At 38.9% G+C, this 25,149-nt stretch overlaps 1 protein-coding gene across 1 annotated transcript in view; it reads right to left on the bottom strand.

The window, feature by feature from the left end:
- LOC138207630 (titin homolog) overlaps positions 1-25,149 on the bottom strand; it is a 28,698-nt gene continuing 3,549 nt past the window's right edge. The window contains exon 1 of the mRNA XM_069164995.1: positions 1-25,149. This exon is cut by the window's right edge and continues 3,549 nt beyond it. Within this exon, the coding sequence (XP_069021096.1) occupies positions 766-25,149 (24,384 nt within the window). The 3' untranslated portion in view covers positions 1-765.

Genomic DNA, 25,149 nt, shown 5'->3' on the forward strand with positions numbered 1-25,149 from the left:
AACAGAAAAATACACGAGTAGCAACAAAAAACAACATAAACATGTTACTATTAAAGATTCTCTGTACATGTGAATTTTTAAATTTATTTACTTTTGATTTTACAACTTAACAAGACAAAACTTCGGAACTTTAAGAATACAATACAGAAGTAAAAATCAAAAGACAGAAAATAAAAGTAACAACCACAGCAAATAATTACACACTCGCACATCACCAGTCTGACAAAATTACATCTTGGTCATATCATCAGACCAAGTCAGCACGGTACCAGTGTTTTTAATCTGGCAGAGCAAAGTCCGGTCCGGAGGGGTCCACCATGTCCAAAGGTTTCATAGAGATGAGAAATAAATCTTTTTGGTATGGGCCGTATGAGGATTTCTTTCAAGAAGCACATGTTTAGAGCATGTATATTTTTTGGTGTATAATGTCTTATTTGTAAATAAAAAGAAATGGGAGTGTTGGAGAGAGTATTTACTCTTGAAGCCCTCAAACGACTCCATTGCTCCTCCTTCGTAGAGTTTGACATGTTGGTCCCTTTTTCTGCCAGAGTTTAAACACAGAGTCTTGACATGAGGGGGGAAATCAGGGTTTCTCCGGGGACAAAACTTCTACTTTTAAATATTAGTTTTCTGAACTGAACAGAACCATTTCCAGACATGATGATACGCACCACGTGTGTTGTTAAAGTATTGTAATACAAGTGGTTAATTGAAATGCTAATTTAAGAAAAGCAGGAATTCACAGCAGAAACAAACAGAAGGACCTCATTTGTCCTCTGGAGCCCCCTGCTGGCAGCAAGAGCAGCGAGGGCAGCAGCAGCGATAGCAGTAATGTCGGAGCTGACAGAGAAGTCCTCCGGACGGCTCTGCAGCCGCTTCACTTTCTACCTGCAGCTGCTCTTCATGGATTCTCGGGAAAACTTGTTGTATCGTTTGATCGTTTGTTTGATTTCCTTTTTCACTCGTCGTCAGTGTCCTCGACTCTTTAAGGTTGAGTTTCTTAATCTCACTGAGCATGCGAAGCTTGAGTTTTTGGAGCTCAGTGTATTTTTCATCAAGGGATTTGTCGTCTTTATCCTGAGCACTATGAAATAATGTGTCCTTACTTTGACCTCGTTCCAGCTTTCTTTTCTCCGCTGGTGTCTTTTCTTTCTGGAACAGAGTTCTCTTCACAAACTGATTGATCACTGTTAGTCTTTTCTCCAGGTTGCTTCTCATCTTGTGACCCTTGCACTTCATCTGATTGATCTCCTTTCGTTCTGTCTGAGTTTCCCTCCAGATCTTTCGCAAACTGTCTCTTCTTGACAGTTCCTCATCTGTCAAGTCATCTTCCTCTGCTGACAACTCAGGCAGCATCACAGGTTTCTTTTTCTGTAGACTTTCCACTTCTTTGTCTTCTGTTACTGTCAGGAGACCGTCCCTCTCAGGTTTTAAGTCACCTTTATCTTCGTCAGATTTCCACTGATGTTGAAATCTGTCTGTCTGCGTCATGACATTTAACTGAAGACGTTCTTTCTCAAAGTCAGAGTCTTTAATTGTGTTGGTAGCCTGTTTCTCAGCATCATACAGGACTTCAGTTTGAACTCCCTTGTAAAAATTTGTTGTAATGGCATGGTTCTTTTCATATTGTATTTGGTGGTAAGAAGCAGTGATCTTCTTTTTCTGTTCGACAATTTCACACCATTTGTTGTTCAATGTAGAGATGAGTTGGAGTATGTTTCCACTCATTTGCTCTAACCTCTCCATTTTATTTCTGAAGTCCTCTTCTGTCCTTTCATTCAGCTCCTGAAAATTTCTTCTCACCATTGCCACAGATCTCATAATTTGTTTCACTTTTAAAAACATTTCACTCACACTTTCAGGACATTGATTCATTTGATAAAGTTCTTCTTTCTCTCTGTTTATATCATCAAACAGACTGTTTGCATGTTCTTCCTTCTTTTGAAGTTCAGTCTTTGTGATTTCCAACTTGTCTTTTTCTTCTGTGATATCTTGTTTCTCTTGTTCTAACATGTCAGTTTGTTTCTGGATGTCAGACCTCATCTGTTCCAAGTCCAGTTTCTCTTTGTTCATCATCTCTGTCCTTCTATCCAGATCTTCTAAACCTTGTTTCAGCTGAGCTCTTTCAAGATCTTGTTTTTCCTGCTCAAACTTGTCCTCCCATGTCTTTTCCAAGTCTTCTTTCTGGGTGGCCATTTCTGACAGGATACTTATCAGACCTTCCTTTTGTCTGTGGAACATCTCAGTGTAACAAGACATGTTTTCTTTCTGTTCATCAAGGGTTGAAAGCTTTTGTTCCAGTCCAGTCTGCAATTTTAGCATGTCAACATTTCTTTGTTGTAATGTTTCCATTTTGTGTTTTAAGTCCTGACTCATTCTTTCAATCAGTTGCTGAAGTTTCTCTCTCCGACTTTCTGTTGATTTCATCTCATCCATGAGTTTATTGTCTCTTATTTGAAGGTCTGACCATTCTCCTTCCATCCTTTCCTTTTCATTCAAAAGATATTCTTTCTCTTTATCAACATCAGCCTTCATCTGATTGACCTGTTCCCTTTCTTTGTCGACGGACTTCATGGCCGCTTGAACCTCCTTGTTCTGCTCGTTGAGATTCATTCTCAGAACCTCCAATTCTTCTCTTTCTGCTTTGGCTTTTTCCTGGACTCTTTCCAGTTCCTCTGTTTGTCTTTTGTACTCATCGTCCTTGAGTTCTTGTTCAATTAGTTTTTGGGTAATCATGCTCATGACATCTTCAAGTGTTTGTCTTTCGGTCTGAACCTCAAGAGTCAGATCTTTCATTTTCATTTTCTCTGTGTTTATCTCATCAAACAGACTGTTTGCATGTTCTTCCTTCTTTTGAAGTTCAGTCTTTGTGATTTCCAACTTGTCTTTTTCTTCTGTGATATCTTGTTTCTCTTGTTCTAACATGTCAGTTTGTTTCTGGATGTCAGACCTCATCTGTTCCAAGTCCAGTTTCTCTTTGTTCATCATCTCTGTCCTTCTATCCAGATCTTCTAAACCTTGTTTCAGCTGAGCTCTTTCAAGATCTTGTTTTTCCTGCTCAAACTTGTCCTCCCATGTCTTTTCCAAGTCTTCTTTCTGGGTGGCCATTTCTGACAGGATACTTATCAGACCTTCCTTTTGTCTGTGGAACATCTCAGTGTAACAAGACATGTTTTCTTTCTGTTCATCAAGGGTTGAAAGCTTTTGTTCCAGTCCAGTCTGCAATTTTAGCATGTCAACATTTCGTTGTTGTAATGTTTCCATTTTGTGTTTTAAGTCCTGACTCATTCTTTCAATCAGTTGCTGAAGTTTCTCTCTCCGACTTTCTGTTGATTTCATCTCATCCATGAGTTTATTGTCTCTTATTTGAAGGTCCGACCATTCTCCTTCCATCCTTTCCTTTTCATTCAAAAGATATTCTTTCTCTTTATCAACATCAGCCTTCATCTGATTGACCTGTTCCCTTTCTTTGTCGACGGACTTCATGGCCGCTTCAACCTCCTTGTTCTTCTCGTTGAGATTCCTTCTCAGAACCTCCAATTCTTCTCTTTCTGCTTTGGCTTTTTCCTGGATTCTTTCCAGTTCCTCTGTTTGTCTTTTATACTCATCGTCCTTGAGTTCTTGTTCAATTAGTTTTTGGGTAATCATGCTCATGACATCTTCAAGTCTTTGTCTTTCGGTCTGTACCTCAACAGTCAGATCTTTCATTTTCATTTTCTCTGTGTTTATCTCATCAAACAGACTGTTTGCATGTTCTTCCTTCTTTTGAAGTTCAGTCTTTGTGATTTCCAACTTGTCTTTTTCTTCTGTGATATCTTGTTTCTCTTGTTCTAACATGTCAGTTTGTTTCTGGATGTCAGACCTCATCTGTTCCAAGTCCAGTTTCTCTTTGTTCATCATCTCTGTCCTTCTATCCAGATCTTCTAAACCTTGTTTCAGCTGAGCTCTTTCAAGATCTTGTTTTTCCTGCTCAAACTTGTCCTCCCATGTCTTTTCCAAGTCTTCTTTCTGGGTGGCCATTTCTGACAGGATACTTATCAGACCTTCCTTTTGTCTGTGGAACATCTCAGTGTAACAAGACATGTTTTCTTTCTGTTCATCAAGGGTTGAAAGCTTTTGTTCCAGTCCAGTCTGCAATTTTAGCATGTCAACATTTCGTTGTTGTAATGTTTCCATTTTGTGTTTTAAGTCCTGACTCATTCTTTCAATCAGTTGCTGAAGTTTCTCTCTCCGACTTTCTGTTGATTTCATCTCATCCATGAGTTTATTGTCTCTTATTTGAAGGTCTGACCATTCTCCTTCCATCCTTTCCTTTTCATTCAAAAGATATTCTTTCTCTTTATCAACATCAGCCTTCATCTGATTGACCTGTTCCCTTTCTTTGTCGACGGACTTCATGGCCGCTTCAACCTCCTTGTTCTTCTCGTTGAGATTCCTTCTCAGAACCTCCAATTCTTCTCTTTCTGCTTTGGCTTTTTCCTGGACTCTTTCCAGTTCCTCTGTTTGTCTTTTGTACTCATCGTCCTTGAGTTCTTGTTCAATTAGTTTTTGGGTAATCATGCTCATGACATCTTCAAGTCTTTGTCTTTCGGTCTGAACCTCAAGAGTCAGATCTTTCATTTTCATTTTCTCTGTGTTTATCTCATCAAACAGACTGTTTGCATGTTCTTCCTTCTTTTGAAGTTCAGTCTTTGTGATTTCCAACTTGTCTTTTTCTTCTGTGATATCTTGTTTCTCTTGTTCTAACATGTCAGTTTGTTTCTGGATGTCAGACCTCATCTGTTCCAAGTCCAGTTTCTCTTTGTTCATCATCTCTGTCCTTCTATCCAGATCTTCTAAACCTTGTTTCAGCTGAGCTCTTTCAAGATCTTGTTTTTCCTGCTCAAACTTGTCCTCCCATGTCTTTTCCAAGTCTTCTTTCTGGGTGGCCATTTCTGACAGGATACTTATCAGACCTTCCTTTTGTCTGTGGAACATCTCAGTGTAACAAGACATGTTTTCTTTCTGTTCATCAAGGGTTGAAAGCTTTTGTTCCAGTCCAGTCTGCAATTTTAGCATGTCAACATTTCGTTGTTGTAATGTTTCCATTTTGTGTTTTAAGTCCTGACTCATTCTTTCAATCAGTTGCTGAAGTTTCTCTCTCCGACTTTCTGTTGATTTCATCTCATCCATGAGTTTATTGTCTCTTATTTGAAGGTCTGACCATTCTCCTTCCATCCTTTCCTTTTCATTCAAAAGATATTCTTTCTCTTTATCAACATCAGCCTTCATCTGATTGACCTGTTCCCTTTCTTTGTCGACGGACTTCATGGCCGCTTCAACCTCCTTGTTCTTCTCGTTGAGATTCCTTCTCAGAACCTCCAATTCTTCTCTTTCTGCTTTGGCTTTTTCCTGGACTCTTTCCAGTTCCTCTGTTTGTCTTTTGTACTCATCGTCCTTGAGTTCTTGTTCAATTAGTTTTTGGGTAATCATGCTCATGATATCTTCAAGTGTTTGTCTTTCGGTCTGAACCTCAAGAGTCAGATCCTTCATTTTCATTTTCTCTGTGTTTATCTCATCAAACAGACTGTTTGCATGTTCTTCCTTCTTTTGAAGTTCAGTCTTTGTGATTTCCAACTTGTCTTTTTCTTCTGTGATATCTTGTTTCTCTTGTTCTAACATGTCAGTTTGTTTCTGGATGTCAGACCTCATCTGTTCCAAGTCCAGTTTCTCTTTGTTCATCATCTCTGTCCTTCTATCCAGATCTTCTAAACCTTGTTTCAGCTGAGCTCTTTCAAGATCTTGTTTTTCCTGCTCAAACTTGTCCTCCCATGTCTTTTCCAAGTCTTCTTTCTGGGTGGCCATTTCTGACAGGATACTTATCAGACCTTCCTTTTGTCTGTGGAACATCTCAGTGTAACAAGACATGTTTTCTTTCTGTTCATCAAGGGTTGAAAGCTTTTGTTCCAGTCCAGTCTGCAATTTTAGCATGTCAACATTTCGTTGTTGTAATGTTTCCATTTTGTGTTTTAAGTCCTGACTCATTCTTTCAATCAGTTGCTGAAGTTTCTCTCTCCGACTTTCTGTTGATTTCATCTCATCCATGAGTTTATTGTCTCTTATTTGAAGGTCTGACCATTCTCCTTCCATCCTTTCCTTTTCATTCAAAAGATATTCTTTCTCTTTATCAACATCAGCCTTCATCTGATTGACCTGTTCCCTTTCTTTGTCGACGGACTTCATGGCCGCTTCAACCTCCTTGTTCTTGTCGTTGAGATTCCTTCTCAGAACCTCCAATTCTTCTCTTTCTGCTTTGGCTTTTTCCTGGACTCTTTCCAGTTCTTCTGTTTGTCTTTTGTACTCATCGTCCTTGAGTTCTTGTTCAATTAGTTTTTGGGTAATCATGCTCATGACATCTTCAAGTGTTTGTCTTTCGGTCTGAACCTCAAGAGTCAGATCTTTCATTTTCATTTTCTCTGTGTTTATCTCATCAAACAGACTGTTTGCATGTTCTTCCTTCTTTTGAAGTTCAGTCTTTGTGATTTCCAACTTGTCTTTTTCTTCTGTGATATCTTGTTTCTCTTGTTCTAACATGTCAGTTTGTTTCTGGATGTCAGACCTCATCTGTTCCAAGTCCAGTTTCTCTTTGTTCATCATCTCTGTCCTTCTATCCAGATCTTCTAAACCTTGTTTCAGCTGAGCTCTTTCAAGATCTTGTTTTTCCTGCTCAAACTTGTCCTCCCATGTCTTTTCCAAGTCTTCTTTCTGGGTGGCCATTTCTGACAGGATACTTATCAGACCTTCCTTTTGTCTGTGGAACATCTCAGTGTAACAAGACATGTTTTCTTTCTGTTCATCAAGGGTTGAAAGCTTTTGTTCCAGTCCAGTCTGCAATTTTAGCATGTCAACATTTCGTTGTTGTAATGTTTCCATTTTGTGTTTTAAGTCCTGACTCATTCTTTCAATCAGTTGCTGAAGTTTCTCTCTCCGACTTTCTGTTGATTTCATCTCATCCATGAGTTTATTGTCTCTTATTTGAAGGTCTGACCATTCTCCTTCCATCCTTTCCTTTTCATTCAAAAGATATTCTTTCTCTTTATCAACATCAGCCTTCATCTGATTGACCTGTTCCCTTTCTTTGTCGACGGACTTCATGGCCGCTTCAACCTCCTTGTTCTTCTCGTTGAGATTCCTTCTCAGAACCTCCAATTCTTCTCTTTCTGCTTTGGCTTTTTCCTGGACTCTTTCCAGTTCCTCTGTTTGTCTTTTGTACTCATCGTCCTTGAGTTCTTGTTCAATTAGTTTTTGGGTAATCATGCTCATGATATCTTCAAGTGTTTGTCTTTCGGTCTGAACCTCAAGAGTCAGATCCTTCATTTTCATTTTCTCTGTGTTTATCTCATCAAACAGACTGTTTGCATGTTCTTCCTTCTTTTGAAGTTCAGTCTTTGTGATTTCCAACTTGTCTTTTTCTTCTGTGATATCTTGTTTCTCTTGTTCTAACATGTCAGTTTGTTTCTGGATGTCAGACCTCATCTGTTCCAAGTCCAGTTTCTCTTTGTTCATCATCTCTGTCCTTCTATCCAGATCTTCTAAACCTTGTTTCAGCTGAGCTCTTTCAAGATCTTGTTTTTCCTGCTCAAACTTGTCCTCCCATGTCTTTTCCAAGTCTTCTTTCTGGGTGGCCATTTCTGACAGGATACTTATCAGACCTTCCTTTTGTCTGTGGAACATCTCAGTGTAACAAGACATGTTTTCTTTCTGTTCATCAAGGGTTGAAAGCTTTTGTTCCAGTCCAGTCTGCAATTTTAGCATGTCAACATTTCGTTGTTGTAATGTTTCCATTTTGTGTTTTAAGTCCTGACTCATTCTTTCAATCAGTTGCTGAAGTTTCTCTCTCCGACTTTCTGTTGATTTCATCTCATCCATGAGTTTATTGTCTCTTATTTGAAGGTCTGACCATTCTCCTTCCATCCTTTCCTTTTCATTCAAAAGATATTCTTTCTCTTTATCAACATCAGCCTTCATCTGATTGACCTGTTCCCTTTCTTTGTCGACGGACTTCATGGCCGCTTCAACCTCCTTGTTCTTGTCGTTGAGATTCCTTCTCAGAACCTCCAATTCTTCTCTTTCTGCTTTGGCTTTTTCCTGGACTCTTTCCAGTTCTTCTGTTTGTCTTTTGTACTCATCGTCCTTGAGTTCTTGTTCAATTAGTTTTTGGGTAATCATGCTCATGACATCTTCAAGTGTTTGTCTTTCGGTCTGAACCTCAAGAGTCAGATCTTTCATTTTCATTTTCTCTGTGTTTATCTCATCAAACAGACTGTTTGCATGTTCTTCCTTCTTTTGAAGTTCAGTCTTTGTGATTTCCAACTTGTCTTTTTCTTCTGTGATATCTTGTTTCTCTTGTTCTAACATGTCAGTTTGTTTCTGGATGTCAGACCTCATCTGTTCCAAGTCCAGTTTCTCTTTGTTCATCATCTCTGTCCTTCTATCCAGATCTTCTAAACCTTGTTTCAGCTGAGCTCTTTCAAGATCTTGTTTTTCCTGCTCAAACTTGTCCTCCCATGTCTTTTCCAAGTCTTCTTTCTGGGTGGCCATTTCTGACAGGATACTTATCAGACCTTCCTTTTGTCTGTGGAACATCTCAGTGTAACAAGACATGTTTTCTTTCTGTTCATCAAGGGTTGAAAGCTTTTGTTCCAGTCCAGTCTGCAACTTTAGCATGTCAACATTTCTTTGTTGTAATGTTTCCATTTTGTGTTTTAAGTCCTGGCTCATTCTTTCAATCAGTTGCTGAAGTTTCTCTCTCCGACTTTCTGTTGATTTCATCTCATCCATGAGTTTATTGTCTCTTATTTGAAGGTCTGACCATTCTCCTTCCATCCTTTCCTTTTCATTCAAAAGATATTCTTTCTCTTTATCAACATCAGCCTTCATCTGATTGACCTGTTCCCTTTCTTTGTCGACGGACTTCATGGCCGCTTCAACCTCCTTGTTCTTCTCGTTGAGATTCCTTCTCAGAACCTCCAATTCTTCTCTTTCTGCTTTGGCTTTTTCCTGGACTCTTTCCAGTTCCTCTGTTTGTCTTTTGTACTCATCGTCCTTGAGTTCTTGTTCAATTAGTTTTTGGGTAATCATGCTCATGACATCTTCAAGAGTTTGTCTTTCGGTCTGAACCTCAAGAGTCAGATCTTTCATTTTCATTTTCTCTGTGTTTATCTCATCAAACAGACTGTTTGCATGTTCTTCCTTCTTTTGAAGTTCAGTCTTTGTGATTTCCAACTTGTCTTTTTCTTCTGTGATATCTTGTTTCTCTTGTTCTAACATGTCAGTTTGTTTCTGGATGTCAGACCTCATCTGTTCCAAGTCCAGTTTCTCTTTGTTCATCATCTCTGTCCTTCTATCCAGATCTTCTAAACCTTGTTTCAGCTGAGCTCTTTCAAGATCTTGTTTTTCCTGCTCAAACTTGTCCTCCCATGTCTTTTCCAAGTCTTCTTTCTGGGTGGCCATTTCTGACAGGATACTTATCAGACCTTCCTTTTGTCTGTGGAACATCTCAGTGTAACAAGACATGTTTTCTTTCTGTTCATCAAGGGTTGAAAGCTTTTGTTCCAGTCCAGTCTGCAATTTTAGCATGTCAACATTTCTTTGTTGTAATGTTTCCATTTTGTGTTTTAAGTCCTGACTCATTCTTTCAATCAGTTGCTGAAGTTTCTCTCTCCGACTTTCTGTTGATTTCATCTCATCCATGAGTTTATTGTCTCTTATTTGAAGGTCTGACCATTCTCCTTCCATCCTTTCCTTTTCATTCAAAAGATATTCTTTCTCTTTATCAACATCAGCCTTCATCTGATTGACCTGTTCCCTTTCTTTGTCGACGGACTTCATGGCCGCTTGAACCTCCTTGTTCTGCTCGTTGAGATTCATTCTCAGAACCTCCAATTCTTCTCTTTCTGCTTTGGCTTTTTCCTGGACTCTTTCCAGTTCCTCTGTTTGTCTTTTGTACTCATCGTCCTTGAGTTCTTGTTCAATTAGTTTTTGGGTAATCATGCTCATGACATCTTCAAGTGTTTGTCTTTCGGTCTGAACCTCAAGAGTCAGATCTTTCATTTTCATTTTCTCTGTGTTTATCTCATCAAACAGACTGTTTGCATGTTCTTCCTTCTTTTGAAGTTCAGTCTTTGTGATTTCCAACTTGTCTTTTTCTTCTGTGATATCTTGTTTCTCTTGTTCTAACATGTCAGTTTGTTTCTGGATGTCAGACCTCATCTGTTCCAAGTCCAGTTTCTCTTTGTTCATCATCTCTGTCCTTCTATCCAGATCTTCTAAACCTTGTTTCAGCTGAGCTCTTTCAAGATCTTGTTTTTCCTGCTCAAACTTGTCCTCCCATGTCTTTTCCAAGTCTTCTTTCTGGGTGGCCATTTCTGACAGGATACTTATCAGACCTTCCTTTTGTCTGTGGAACATCTCAGTGTAACAAGACATGTTTTCTTTCTGTTCATCAAGGGTTGAAAGCTTTTGTTCCAGTCCAGTCTGCAATTTTAGCATGTCAACATTTCGTTGTTGTAATGTTTCCATTTTGTGTTTTAAGTCCTGACTCATTCTTTCAATCAGTTGCTGAAGTTTCTCTCTCCGACTTTCTGTTGATTTCATCTCATCCATGAGTTTATTGTCTCTTATTTGAAGGTCCGACCATTCTCCTTCCATCCTTTCCTTTTCATTCAAAAGATATTCTTTCTCTTTATCAACATCAGCCTTCATCTGATTGACCTGTTCCCTTTCTTTGTCGACGGACTTCATGGCCGCTTCAACCTCCTTGTTCTTCTCGTTGAGATTCCTTCTCAGAACCTCCAATTCTTCTCTTTCTGCTTTGGCTTTTTCCTGGATTCTTTCCAGTTCCTCTGTTTGTCTTTTATACTCATCGTCCTTGAGTTCTTGTTCAATTAGTTTTTGGGTAATCATGCTCATGACATCTTCAAGTCTTTGTCTTTCGGTCTGTACCTCAACAGTCAGATCTTTCATTTTCATTTTCTCTGTGTTTATCTCATCAAACAGACTGTTTGCATGTTCTTCCTTCTTTTGAAGTTCAGTCTTTGTGATTTCCAACTTGTCTTTTTCTTCTGTGATATCTTGTTTCTCTTGTTCTAACATGTCAGTTTGTTTCTGGATGTCAGACCTCATCTGTTCCAAGTCCAGTTTCTCTTTGTTCATCATCTCTGTCCTTCTATCCAGATCTTCTAAACCTTGTTTCAGCTGAGCTCTTTCAAGATCTTGTTTTTCCTGCTCAAACTTGTCCTCCCATGTCTTTTCCAAGTCTTCTTTCTGGGTGGCCATTTCTGACAGGATACTTATCAGACCTTCCTTTTGTCTGTGGAACATCTCAGTGTAACAAGACATGTTTTCTTTCTGTTCATCAAGGGTTGAAAGCTTTTGTTCCAGTCCAGTCTGCAATTTTAGCATGTCAACATTTCGTTGTTGTAATGTTTCCATTTTGTGTTTTAAGTCCTGACTCATTCTTTCAATCAGTTGCTGAAGTTTCTCTCTCCGACTTTCTGTTGATTTCATCTCATCCATGAGTTTATTGTCTCTTATTTGAAGGTCTGACCATTCTCCTTCCATCCTTTCCTTTTCATTCAAAAGATATTCTTTCTCTTTATCAACATCAGCCTTCATCTGATTGACCTGTTCCCTTTCTTTGTCGACGGACTTCATGGCCGCTTCAACCTCCTTGTTCTTCTCGTTGAGATTCCTTCTCAGAACCTCCAATTCTTCTCTTTCTGCTTTGGCTTTTTCCTGGACTCTTTCCAGTTCCTCTGTTTGTCTTTTGTACTCATCGTCCTTGAGTTCTTGTTCAATTAGTTTTTGGGTAATCATGCTCATGACATCTTCAAGTCTTTGTCTTTCGGTCTGAACCTCAAGAGTCAGATCTTTCATTTTCATTTTCTCTGTGTTTATCTCATCAAACAGACTGTTTGCATGTTCTTCCTTCTTTTGAAGTTCAGTCTTTGTGATTTCCAACTTGTCTTTTTCTTCTGTGATATCTTGTTTCTCTTGTTCTAACATGTCAGTTTGTTTCTGGATGTCAGACCTCATCTGTTCCAAGTCCAGTTTCTCTTTGTTCATCATCTCTGTCCTTCTATCCAGATCTTCTAAACCTTGTTTCAGCTGAGCTCTTTCAAGATCTTGTTTTTCCTGCTCAAACTTGTCCTCCCATGTCTTTTCCAAGTCTTCTTTCTGGGTGGCCATTTCTGACAGGATACTTATCAGACCTTCCTTTTGTCTGTGGAACATCTCAGTGTAACAAGACATGTTTTCTTTCTGTTCATCAAGGGTTGAAAGCTTTTGTTCCAGTCCAGTCTGCAATTTTAGCATGTCAACATTTCGTTGTTGTAATGTTTCCATTTTGTGTTTTAAGTCCTGACTCATTCTTTCAATCAGTTGCTGAAGTTTCTCTCTCCGACTTTCTGTTGATTTCATCTCATCCATGAGTTTATTGTCTCTTATTTGAAGGTCTGACCATTCTCCTTCCATCCTTTCCTTTTCATTCAAAAGATATTCTTTCTCTTTATCAACATCAGCCTTCATCTGATTGACCTGTTCCCTTTCTTTGTCGACGGACTTCATGGCCGCTTCAACCTCCTTGTTCTTCTCGTTGAGATTCCTTCTCAGAACCTCCAATTCTTCTCTTTCTGCTTTGGCTTTTTCCTGGACTCTTTCCAGTTCCTCTGTTTGTCTTTTGTACTCATCGTCCTTGAGTTCTTGTTCAATTAGTTTTTGGGTAATCATGCTCATGATATCTTCAAGTGTTTGTCTTTCGGTCTGAACCTCAAGAGTCAGATCCTTCATTTTCATTTTCTCTGTGTTTATCTCATCAAACAGACTGTTTGCATGTTCTTCCTTCTTTTGAAGTTCAGTCTTTGTGATTTCCAACTTGTCTTTTTCTTCTGTGATATCTTGTTTCTCTTGTTCTAACATGTCAGTTTGTTTCTGGATGTCAGACCTCATCTGTTCCAAGTCCAGTTTCTCTTTGTTCATCATCTCTGTCCTTCTATCCAGATCTTCTAAACCTTGTTTCAGCTGAGCTCTTTCAAGATCTTGTTTTTCCTGCTCAAACTTGTCCTCCCATGTCTTTTCCAAGTCTTCTTTCTGGGTGGCCATTTCTGACAGGATACTTATCAGACCTTCCTTTTGTCTGTGGAACATCTCAGTGTAACAAGACATGTTTTCTTTCTGTTCATCAAGGGTTGAAAGCTTTTGTTCCAGTCCAGTCTGCAATTTTAGCATGTCAACATTTCGTTGTTGTAATGTTTCCATTTTGTGTTTTAAGTCCTGACTCATTCTTTCAATCAGTTGCTGAAGTTTCTCTCTCCGACTTTCTGTTGATTTCATCTCATCCATGAGTTTATTGTCTCTTATTTGAAGGTCTGACCATTCTCCTTCCATCCTTTCCTTTTCATTCAAAAGATATTCTTTCTCTTTATCAACATCAGCCTTCATCTGATTGACCTGTTCCCTTTCTTTGTCGACGGACTTCATGGCCGCTTCAACCTCCTTGTTCTTGTCGTTGAGATTCCTTCTCAGAACCTCCAATTCTTCTCTTTCTGCTTTGGCTTTTTCCTGGACTCTTTCCAGTTCTTCTGTTTGTCTTTTGTACTCATCGTCCTTGAGTTCTTGTTCAATTAGTTTTTGGGTAATCATGCTCATGACATCTTCAAGTGTTTGTCTTTCGGTCTGAACCTCAAGAGTCAGATCTTTCATTTTCATTTTCTCTGTGTTTATCTCATCAAACAGACTGTTTGCATGTTCTTCCTTCTTTTGAAGTTCAGTCTTTGTGATTTCCAACTTGTCTTTTTCTTCTGTGATATCTTGTTTCTCTTGTTCTAACATGTCAGTTTGTTTCTGGATGTCAGACCTCATCTGTTCCAAGTCCAGTTTCTCTTTGTTCATCATCTCTGTCCTTCTATCCAGATCTTCTAAACCTTGTTTCAGCTGAGCTCTTTCAAGATCTTGTTTTTCCTGCTCAAACTTGTCCTCCCATGTCTTTTCCAAGTCTTCTTTCTGGGTGGCCATTTCTGACAGGATACTTATCAGACCTTCCTTTTGTCTGTGGAACATCTCAGTGTAACAAGACATGTTTTCTTTCTGTTCATCAAGGGTTGAAAGCTTTTGTTCCAGTCCAGTCTGCAATTTTAGCATGTCAACATTTCGTTGTTGTAATGTTTCCATTTTGTGTTTTAAGTCCTGACTCATTCTTTCAATCAGTTGCTGAAGTTTCTCTCTCCGACTTTCTGTTGATTTCATCTCATCCATGAGTTTATTGTCTCTTATTTGAAGGTCTGACCATTCTCCTTCCATCCTTTCCTTTTCATTCAAAAGATATTCTTTCTCTTTATCAACATCAGCCTTCATCTGATTGACCTGTTCCCTTTCTTTGTCGACGGACTTCATGGCCGCTTCAACCTCCTTGTTCTTCTCGTTGAGATTCCTTCTCAGAACCTCCAATTCTTCTCTTTCTGCTTTGGCTTTTTCCTGGACTCTTTCCAGTTCCTCTGTTTGTCTTTTGTACTCATCGTCCTTGAGTTCTTGTTCAATTAGTTTTTGGGTAATCATGCTCATGATATCTTCAAGTGTTTGTCTTTCGGTCTGAACCTCAAGAGTCAGATCCTTCATTTTCATTTTCTCTGTGTTTATCTCATCAAACAGACTGTTTGCATGTTCTTCCTTCTTTTGAAGTTCAGTCTTTGTGATTTCCAACTTGTCTTTTTCTTCTGTGATATCTTGTTTCTCTTGTTCTAACATGTCAGTTTGTTTCTGGATGTCAGACCTCATCTGTTCCAAGTCCAGTTTCTCTTTGTTCATCATCTCTGTCCTTCTATCCAGATCTTCTAAACCTTGTTTCAGCTGAGCTCTTTCAAGATCTTGTTTTTCCTGCTCAAACTTGTCCTCCCATGTCTTTTCCAAGTCTTCTTTCTGGGTGGCCATTTCTGACAGGATACTTATCAGACCTTCCTTTTGTCTGTGGAACATCTCAGTGTAACAAGACATGTTTTCTTTCTGTTCATCAAGGGTTGAAAGCTTTTGTTCCAGTCCAGTCTGCAATTTTAGCATGTCAACATTTCGTTGTTGTAATGTTTCCATTTTGTGTTTTAAGTCCTGACTCATTCTTTCAATCAGTTGCTGAAGTTTCTCTCTCCGACTTTCTGTTGATTTCATCTCATCCATGAGTTTATTGTCTCTTATTTGAAGGTCTGACCATTCTCCTTCCATCCTTTCCTTTTCATTCAAAAGATATTCTTTCTCTTTATCAACATCAGCCTTCATCTGATTGACCTGTTCCCTTTCTTTGTCGACGGACTTCATGGCCGCTTCAACCTCCTTGTTCTTGTCGTTGAGATTCCTTCTCAGAACCTCCAATTCTTCTCTTTCTGCTTTGGCTTTTTCCTGGACTCTTTCCAGTTCTTCTGTTTGTCTTTTGTACTCATCGTCCTTGAGTTCTTGTTCAATTAGTTTTTGGGTAATCATGCTCATGACATCTTCAAGTGTTTGTCTTTCGGTCTGAACCTCAAGAGTCAGATCTTTCATTTTCATTTTCTCTGTGTTTATCTCATCAAACAGACTGTTTGCATGTTCTTCCTTCTTTTGAAGTTCAGTCTTTGTGATTTCCAACTTGTCTTTTTCTTCTGTGATATCTTGTTTCTCTTGTTCTAACATGTCAGTTTGTTTCTGGATGTCAGACCTCATCTGTTCCAAGTCCAGTTTCTCTTTGTTCATCATCTCTGTCCTTCTATCCAGATCTTCTAAACCTTGTTTCAGCTGAGCTCTTTCAAGATCTTGTTTTTCCTGCTCAAACTTGTCCTCCCATGTCTTTTCCAAGTCTTCTTTCTGGGTGGCCATTTCTGACAGGATACTTATCAGACCTTCCTTTTGTCTGTGGAACATCTCAGTGTAACAAGACATGTTTTCTTTCTGTTCATCAAGGGTTGAAAGCTTTTGTTCCAGTCCAGTCTGCAACTTTAGCATGTCAACATTTCTTTGTTGTAATGTTTCCATTTTGTGTTTTAAGTCCTGGCTCATTCTTTCAATCAGTTGCTGAAGTTTCTCTCTCCGACTTTCTGTTGATTTCATCTCATCCATGAGTTTATTGTCTCTTATTTGAAGGTCTGACCATTCTCCTTCCATCCTTTCCTTTTCATTCAAAAGATATTCTTTCTCTTTATCAACATCAGCCTTCATCTGATTGACCTGTTCCCTTTCTTTGTCGACGGACTTCATGGCCGCTTCAACCTCCTTGTTCTTCTCGTTGAGATTCCTTCTCAGAACCTCCAATTCTTCTCTTTCTGCTTTGGCTTTTTCCTGGACTCTTTCCAGTTCCTCTGTTTGTCTTTTGTACTCATCGTCCTTGAGTTCTTGTTCAATTAGTTTTTGGGTAATCATGCTCATGACATCTTCAAGAGTTTGTCTTTCGGTCTGAACCTCAAGAGTCAGATCTTTCATTTTCATTTTCTCTGTGTTTATCTCATCAAACAGACTGTTTGCATGTTCTTCCTTCTTTTGAAGTTCAGTCTTTGTGATTTCCAACTTGTCTTTTTCTTCTGTGATATCTTGTTTCTCTTGTTCTAACATGTCAGTTTGTTTCTGGATGTCAGACCTCATCTGTTCCAAGTCCAGTTTCTCTTTGTTCATCATCTCTGTCCTTCTATCCAGATCTTCTAAACCTTGTTTCAGCTGAGCTCTTTCAAGATCTTGTTTTTCCTGCTCAAACTTGTCCTCCCATGTCTTTTCCAAGTCTTCTTTCTGGGTGGCCATTTCTGACAGGATACTTATCAGACCTTCCTTTTGTCTGTGGAACATCTCAGTGTAACAAGACATGTTTTCTTTCTGTTCATCAAGGGTTGAAAGCTTTTGTTCCAGTCCAGTCTGCAATTTTAGCATGTCAACATTTCGTTGTTGTAATGTTTCCATTTTGTGTTTTAAGTCCTGACTCATTCTTTCAATCAGTTGCTGAAGTTTCTCTCTCCGACTTTCTGTTGATTTCATCTCATCCATGAGTTTATTGTCTCTTATTTGAAGGTCTGACCATTCTCCTTCCATCCTTTCCTTTTCATTCAAAAGATATTCTTTCTCTTTATCAACATCAGCCTTCATCTGATTGACCTGTTCCCTTTCTTTGTCGACGGACTTCATGGCCGCTTCAACCTCCTTGTTCTTCTCGTTGAGATTCCTTCTCAGAACCTCCAATTCTTCTCTTTCTGCTTTGGCTTTTTCCTGGATTCTTTCCAGTTCCTCTGTTTGTCTTTTGTACTCATCGTCCTTGAGTTCTTGTTCAATTAGTTTTTGGGTAATCATGCTCATGACATCTTCAAGTCTTTGTCTTTCGGTCTGTACCTCAACAGTCAGATCTTTCATTTTCATTTTCTCTGTGTTTATCTCATCAAACAGACTGTTTGCATGTTCTTCCTTCTTTTGAAGTTCAGTCTTTGTGATTTCCAACTTGTCTTTTTCTTCTGTGATATCTTGTTTCTCTTGTTCTAACATGTCAGTTTGTTTCTGGATGTCAGACCTCATCTGTTCCAAGTCCAGTTTCTCTTTGTTCATCATCTCTGTCCTTCTATCCAGATCTTCTAAACCTTGTTTCAGCTGAGCTCTTTCAAGATCTTGTTTTTCCTGCTCAAACTTGTCCTCCCATGTCTTTTCCAAGTCTTCTTTCTGGGTGGCCATTTCTGACAGGATACTTATCAGACCTTCCTTTTGTCTGTGGAACATCTCAGTGTAACAAGACATGTTTTCTTTCTGTTCATCAAGGGTTGAAAGCTTTTGTTCCAGTCCAGTCTGCAACTTTAGCATGTCAACATTTCTTTGTTGTAATGTTTCCATTTTGTGTTTTAAGTCCTGGCTCATTCTTTCAATCAGTTGCTGAAGTTTCTCTCTCCGACTTTCTGTTGATTTCATCTCATCCATGAGTTTATTGTCTCTTATTTGAAGGTCTGACCATTCTCCTTCCATCCTTTCCTTTTCATTCAAAAGATATTCTTTCTCTTTATCAACATCAGCCTTCATCTGATTGACCTGTTCCCTTTCTTTGTCGACGGACTTCATGGCCGCTTCAACCTCCTTGTTCTTCTCGTTGAGATTCCTTCTCAGAACCTCCAATTCTTCTCTTTCTGCTTTGGCTTTTTCCTGGATTCTTTCCAGTTCCTCTGTTTGTCTTTTGTACTCATCGTCCTTGAGTTCTTGTTCAATTAGTTTTTGGGTAATCATGCTCATGACACCTTCAAGTGTTTGTCTTTCGGTCTGAACCTCAAGAGTCAGATCTTTCATTTTCATTTTCTCTGTGTTTATCTCATCAAACAGACTGTTTGCATGTTCTTCCTTCTTTTGAAGTTCAGTCTTTGTGATTTCCAACTTGTCTTTTTCTTCTGTGATATCTTGTTTCTCTTGTTCTAACATGTCAGTTTGTTTCTGGATGTCAGACCTCATCTGTTCCAAGTCCAGTTTCTCTTTGTTCATCATCTCTGTCCTTCTATCCAGATCTTCTAAACCTTGTTTCAGCTGAGCTCTTTCAAGATCTTGTTTTTCCTGCTCAAACTTGTCCTCCCATGTCTTTTCCAAGTCTTCTTTCTGGGTGGCCATTTCTGACAGGATACTTATCAGACCTTCCTTTTGTCTGTGGAACATCTCAGTGTAACAAGACATGTTTTCTTTCTGTTCATCAAGGGTTGAAAGCTTTTGTTCCAGTCCAGTCTGCAATTTTAGCATGTCAACATTTCGTTGTTGTAATGTTTCCATTTTGTGTTTTAAGTCCTGACTCATTCTTTCAATCAGTTGCTGAAGTTTCTCTCTCCGACTTTCTGTTGATTTCATCTCATCCATGAGTTTATTGTCTCTTATTTGAAGGTCTGACCATTCTCCTTCCATCCTTTCCTTTTCATTCAAAAGATATTCTTTCTCTTTATCAACATCAGCCTTCATCTGATTGACCTGTTCCCTTTCTTTGTCGACGGACTTCATGGCCGCTTCAACCTCCTTGTTCTTCTCGTTGAGATTCCTTCTCAGAACCTCCAATTCTTCTCTTTCTGCTTTGGCTTTTTCCTGGATTCTTTCCAGTTCCTCTGTTTGTCTTTTGTACTCATCGTCCTTGAGTTCTTGTTCAATTAGTTTTTGGGTAATCATGCTCATGACACCTTCAAGTGTTTGTCTTTCGGTCTGAACCTCAAGAGTCAGATCTTTCATTTTCATTTTCTCTGTGTTTATCTCATCAAACAGACTGTTTGCATGTTCTTCCTTCTTTTGAAGTTCAGTCTTTGTGATTTCCAACTTGTCTTTTTCTTCTGTGATATCTTGTTTCTCTTGTTCTAACATGTCAGTTTGTTTCTGGATGTCAGACCTCATTTGTTCCAAGTCCAGTTTCTCTTTGTTCATCATCTCTGTCCTTCTATCCAGATCTTCTAAACCTTGTTTCAGCTGAGCTCTTTCAAGATCTTGTTTTTCCTGCTCAAACTTGTCCTCCCATGTCTTTTCCAAGTCTTCTTTCTGGGTGGCCATTTCTGACAGGATACTTATCAGACCTTCCTTTTGTCTGTGGAACATCTCAGTGTAACAAGACATGTTTTCTTTCTGTTCATCAAGGGTTGAAAGCTTTTGTTCCAGTCCAGTCTGCAATTTTAGCATGTCAACATTTCGTTGTTGTAATGTTTCCATTTTGTGTTTTAAGTCCTGACTCATTCTTTCAATCAGTTGCTGAAGTTTCTCTCTCCGACTTTCTGTTGATTTCATCTCATCCATGAGTTTATTGTCTCTTATTTGAAGGTCTGACCATTCTCCTTCCATCCTTTCCTTTTCATTCAAAAGATATTCTTTCTCTTTATCAACATCAGCCTTCATCTGATTGACCTGTTCCCTTTCTTTGTCGACGGACTTCATGGCCGCTTCAACCTCCTTGTTCTTCTCGTTGAGATTCCTTCTCAGAACCTCCAATTCTTCTCTTTCTGCTTTGGCTTTTTCCTGGATTCTTTCCAGTTCCTCTGTTTGTCTTTTGTACTCATCGTCCTTGAGTTCTTGTTCAATTAGTTTTTGGGTAATCATGCTCATGACACCTTCAAGTGTTTGTCTTTCGGTCTGAACCTCAAGAGTCAGATCTTTCATTTTCATTTTCTCTGTGTTTATCTCATCAAACAGACTGTTTGCATGTTCTTCCTTCTTTTGAAGTTCAGTCTTTGTGATTTCCAACTTGTCTTTTTCTTCTGTGATATCTTGTTTCTCTTGTTCTAACATGTCAGTTTGTTTCTGGATGTCAGACCTCATCTGTTCCAAGTCCAGTTTCTCTTTGTTCATCATCTCTGTCCTTCTATCCAGATCTTCTAAACCTTGTTTCAGCTGAGCTCTTTCAAGATCTTGTTTTTCCTGCTCAAACTTGTCCTCCCATGTCTTTTCCAAGTCTTCTTTCTGGGTGGCCATTTCTGACAGGATACTTATCAGACCTTCCTTTTGTCTGTGGAACATCTCAGTGTAACAAGACATGTTTTCTTTCTGTTCATCAAGGGTTGAAAGCTTTTGTTCCAGTCCAGTCTGCAACTTTAGCATGTCAACATTTCGTTGTTGTAATGTTTCCATTTTGTGTTTTAAGTCCTGACTCATTCTTTCAATCAGTTGCTGAAGTTTCTCTCTCCGACTTTCTGTTGATTTCATCTCATCCATGAGTTTATTGTCTCTTATTTGAAGGTCTGACCATTCTCCTTCCATCCTTTCCTTTTCATTCAAAAGATATTCTTTCTCTTTATCAACATCAGCCTTCATCTGATTGACCTGTTCCCTTTCTTTGTCGACGGACTTCATGGCCGCTTCAACCTCCTTGTTCTTCTCGTTGAGATTCCTTCTCAGAACCTCCAATTCTTCTCTTTCTGCTTTGGCTTTTTCCTGGACTCTTTCCAGTTCCTCTGTTTGTCTTTTGTACTCATCGTCCTTGAGTTCTTGTTCAATTAGTTTTTGGGTAATCATGCTCATGACATCTTCAAGTGTTTGTCTTTCGGTCTGAACCTCATGAGTCAGATCTTTCATTTTCATTTTCTCTGTGTTTATCTCATCAAACAGACTGTTTGCATGTTCTTCCTTCTTTTGAAGTTCAGTCTTTGTGATTTCCAACTTGTCTTTTTCTTCTGTGATATCTTGTTTCTCTTGTTCTAACATGTCAGTTTGTTTCTGGATGTCAGACCTCATCTGTTCCAAGTCCAGTTTCTCTTTGTTCATCATCTCTGTCCTTCTATCCAGATCTTCTAAACCTTGTTTCAGCTGAGCTCTTTCAAGATCTTGTTTTTCCTGCTCAAACTTGTCCTCCCATGTCTTTTCCAAGTCTTCTTTCTGGTTGGCGATTTCTGACAGGATACTTATCAGACCTTCCTTTTGTCTGTGGAACATCTCAGTGTAACAAGACATGTTTTCTTTCTGTTCATCAAGGGTTGAAAGCTTTTGTTCCAGTCCAGTCTGCAATTTTAGCATGTCAACATTTCGTTGTTGTAATGTTTCCATTTTGTGTTTTAAGTCCTGACTCATTCTTTCAATCAGTTGCTGAAGTTTCTCTCTCCGACTTTCTGTTGATTTCATCTCATCCATGAGTTTATTGTCTCTTATTTGAAGGTCTGACCATTCTCCTTCCATCCTTTCCTTTTCATTCAAAAGATATTCTTTCTCTTTATCAACATCAGCCTTCATCTGATTGACCTGTTCCCTTTCTTTGTCGACGGACTTCATGGCCGCTTCAACCTCCTTGTTCTTCTCGTTGAGATTCCTTCTCAGAACCTCCAATTCTTCTCTTTCTGCTTTGGCTTTTTCCTGGATTCTTTCCAGTTCCTCTGTTTGTCTTTTGTACTCATCGTCCTTGAGTTCTTGTTCAATTAGTTTTTGGGTAATCATGCTCATGACATCTTCAAGTCTTTGTCTTTCGGTCTGTACCTCAACAGTCAGATCTTTCATTTTCATTTTCTCTGTGTTTATCTCATCAAACAGACTGTTTGCATGTTCTTCCTTCTTTTGAAGTTCAGTCTTTGTGATTTCCAACTTGTCTTTTTCTTCTGTGATATCTTGTTTCTCTTGTTCTAACATGTCAGTTTGTTTCTGGATGTCAGACCTCATCTGTTCCAAGTCCAGTTTCTCTTTGTTCATCATCTCTGTCCTTCTATCCAGATCTTCTAAACCTTGTTTCAGCTGAGCTCTTTCAAGATCTTGTTTTTCCTGCTCAAACTTGTCCTCCCATGTCTTTTCCAAGTCTTCTTTCTGGGTGGCCATTTCTGACAGGATACTTATCAGACCTTCCTTTTGTCTGTGGAACATCTCAGTGTAACAAGACATGTTTTCTTTCTGTTCATCAAGGGTTGAAAGCTTTTGTTCCAGTCCAGTCTGCAACTTTAGCATGTCAACATTTCTTTGTTGTAATGTTTCCATTTTGTGTTTTAAGTCCTGGCTCATTCTTTCAATCAGTTGCTGAAGTTTCTCTCTCCGACTTTCTGTTGATTTCATCTCATCCATGAGTTTATTGTCTCTTATTTGAAGGTCTGACCATTCTCCTTCCATCCTTTCCTTTTCATTCAAAAGATATTCTTTCTCTTTATCAACATCAGCCTTCATCTGATTGACCTGTTCCCTTTCTTTGTCGACGGACTTCATGGCCGCTTCAACCTCCTTGTTCTTCTCGTTGAGATTCCTTCTCAGAACCTCCAATTCTTCTCTTTCTGCTTTGGCTTTTTCCTGGATTCTTTCCAGTTCCTCTGTTTGTCTTTTGTACTCATCGTCCTTGAGTTCTTGTTCAATTAGTTTTTGGGTAATCATGCTCATGACATCTTCAAGTCTTTGTCTTTCGGTCTGTACCTCAACAGTCAGATCTTTCATTTTCATTTTCTCTGTGTTTATCTCATCAAACAGACTGTTTGCATGTTCTTCCTTCTTTTGAAGTTCAGTCTTTGTGATTTCCAACTTGTCTTTTTCTTCTGTGATATCTTGTTTCTCTTGTTCTAACATGTCAGTTTGTTTCTGGATGTCAGACCTCATCTGTTCCAAGTCCAGTTTCTCTTTGTTCATCATCTCTGTCCTTCTATCCAGATCTTCTAAACCTTGTTTCAGCTGAGCTCTTTCAAGATCTTGTTTTTCCTGCTCAAACTTGTCCTCCCATGTCTTTTCCAAGTCTTCTTTCTGGGTGGCCATTTCTGACAGGATACTTATCAGACCTTCCTTTTGTCTGTGGAACATCTCAGTGTAACAAGACATGTTTTCTTTCTGTTCATCAAGGGTTGAAAGCTTTTGTTCCAGTCCAGTCTGCAACTTTAGCATGTCAACATTTCGTTGTTGTAATGTTTCCATTTTGTGTTTTAAGTCCTGACTCATTCTTTCAATCAGTTGCTGAAGTTTCTCTCTCCGACTTTCTGTTGATTTCATCTCATCCATGAGTTTATTGTCTCTTATTTGAAGGTCTGACCATTCTCCTTCCATCCTTTCCTTTTCATTCAAAAGATATTCTTTCTCTTTATCAACATCAGCCTTCATCTGATTGACCTGTTCCCTTTCTTTGTTGACGGACTTCATGGCCGCTTCAACCTCCTTGTTCTTCTCGTTGAGATTCCTTCTCAGAACCTCCAATTCTTCTCTTTCTGCTTTGGCTTTTTCCTGGATTCTTTCCAGTTCCTCTGTTTGTCTTTTGTACTCATCGTCCTTGAGTTCTTGTTCAATTAGTTTTTGGGTAATCATGCTCGTGACATCTTCAAGTCTTTGTCTTTCGGTCTGTACCTCAACAGTCAGATCTTTCATTTTCATTTTCTCTGTGTTTATCTCATCAAACAGACTGTTTGCATGTTCTTCCTTCTTTTGAAGTTCAGTCTTTGTGATTTCCAACTTGTCTTTTTCTTCTGTGATATCTTGTTTCTCTTGTTCTAACATGTCAGTTTGTTTCTGGATGTCAGACCTCATCTGTTCCAAGTCCAGTTTCTCTTTGTTCATCATCTCTGTCCTTCTATCCAGATCTTCTAAACCTTGTTTCAGCTGAGCTCTTTCAAGATCTTGTTTTTCCTGCTCAAACTTGTCCTCCCATGTCTTTTCCAAGTCTTCTTTCTGGGTGGCCATTTCTGACAGGATACTTATCAGACCTTCCTTTTGTCTGTGGAACATCTCAGTGTAACAAGACATGTTTTCTTTCTGTTCATCAAGGGTTGAAAGCTTTTGTTCCAGTCCAGTCTGCAATTTTAGCATGTCAACATTTCTTTGTTGTAATGTTTCCATTTTGTGTTTTAAGTCCTGACTCATTCTTTCAATCAGTTGCTGAAGTTTCTCTCTCCGACTTTCTGTTGATTTCATCTCATCCATGAGTTTATTGTCTCTTATTTGAAGGTCTGACCATTCTCCTTCCATCCTTTCCTTTTCATTCAAAAGATATTCTTTCTCTTTATCAACATCAGCCTTCATCTGATTGACCTGTTCCCTTTCTTTGTCGACGGACTTCATGGCCGCTTCAACCTCCTTGTTCTTCTCGTTGAGATTCCTTCTCAGAACCTCCAATTCTTCTCTTTCTGCTTTGGCTTTTTCCTGGATTCTTTCCAGTTCCTCTGTTTGTCTTTTGTACTCATCGTCCTTGAGTTCTTGTTCAATTAGTTTTTGGGTAATCATGCTCATGACACCTTCAAGTGTTTGTCTTTCGGTCTGAACCTCAAGAGTCAGATCTTTCATTTTCATTTTCTCTGTGTTTATCTCATCAAACAGACTGTTTGCATGTTCTTCCTTCTTTTGAAGTTCAGTCTTTGTGATTTCCAACTTGTCTTTTTCTTCTGTGATATCTTGTTTCTCTTGTTCTAACATGTCAGTTTGTTTCTGGATGTCAGACCTCATTTGTTCCAAGTCCAGTTTCTCTTTGTTCATCATCTCTGTCCTTCTATCCAGATCTTCTAAACCTTGTTTCAGCTGAGCTCTTTCAAGATCTTGTTTTTCCTGCTCAAACTTGTCCTCCCATGTCTTTTCCAAGTCTTCTTTCTGGGTGGCCATTTCTGACAGGATACTTATCAGACCTTCCTTTTGTCTGTGGAACATCTCAGTGTAACAAGACATGTTTTCTTTCTGTTCATCAAGGGTTGAAAGCTTTTGTTCCAGTCCAGTCTGCAATTTTAGCATGTCAACATTTCGTTGTTGTAATGTTTC

This window comes from Embiotoca jacksoni, unplaced genomic scaffold, assembly GCF_022577435.1.
Source record: "Embiotoca jacksoni isolate LCO1_2020_lvr unplaced genomic scaffold, fEmbJac1.0.p SCAF_33, whole genome shotgun sequence".
Lineage (NCBI taxonomy): Eukaryota > Metazoa > Chordata > Actinopteri > Embiotocidae > Embiotoca > Embiotoca jacksoni.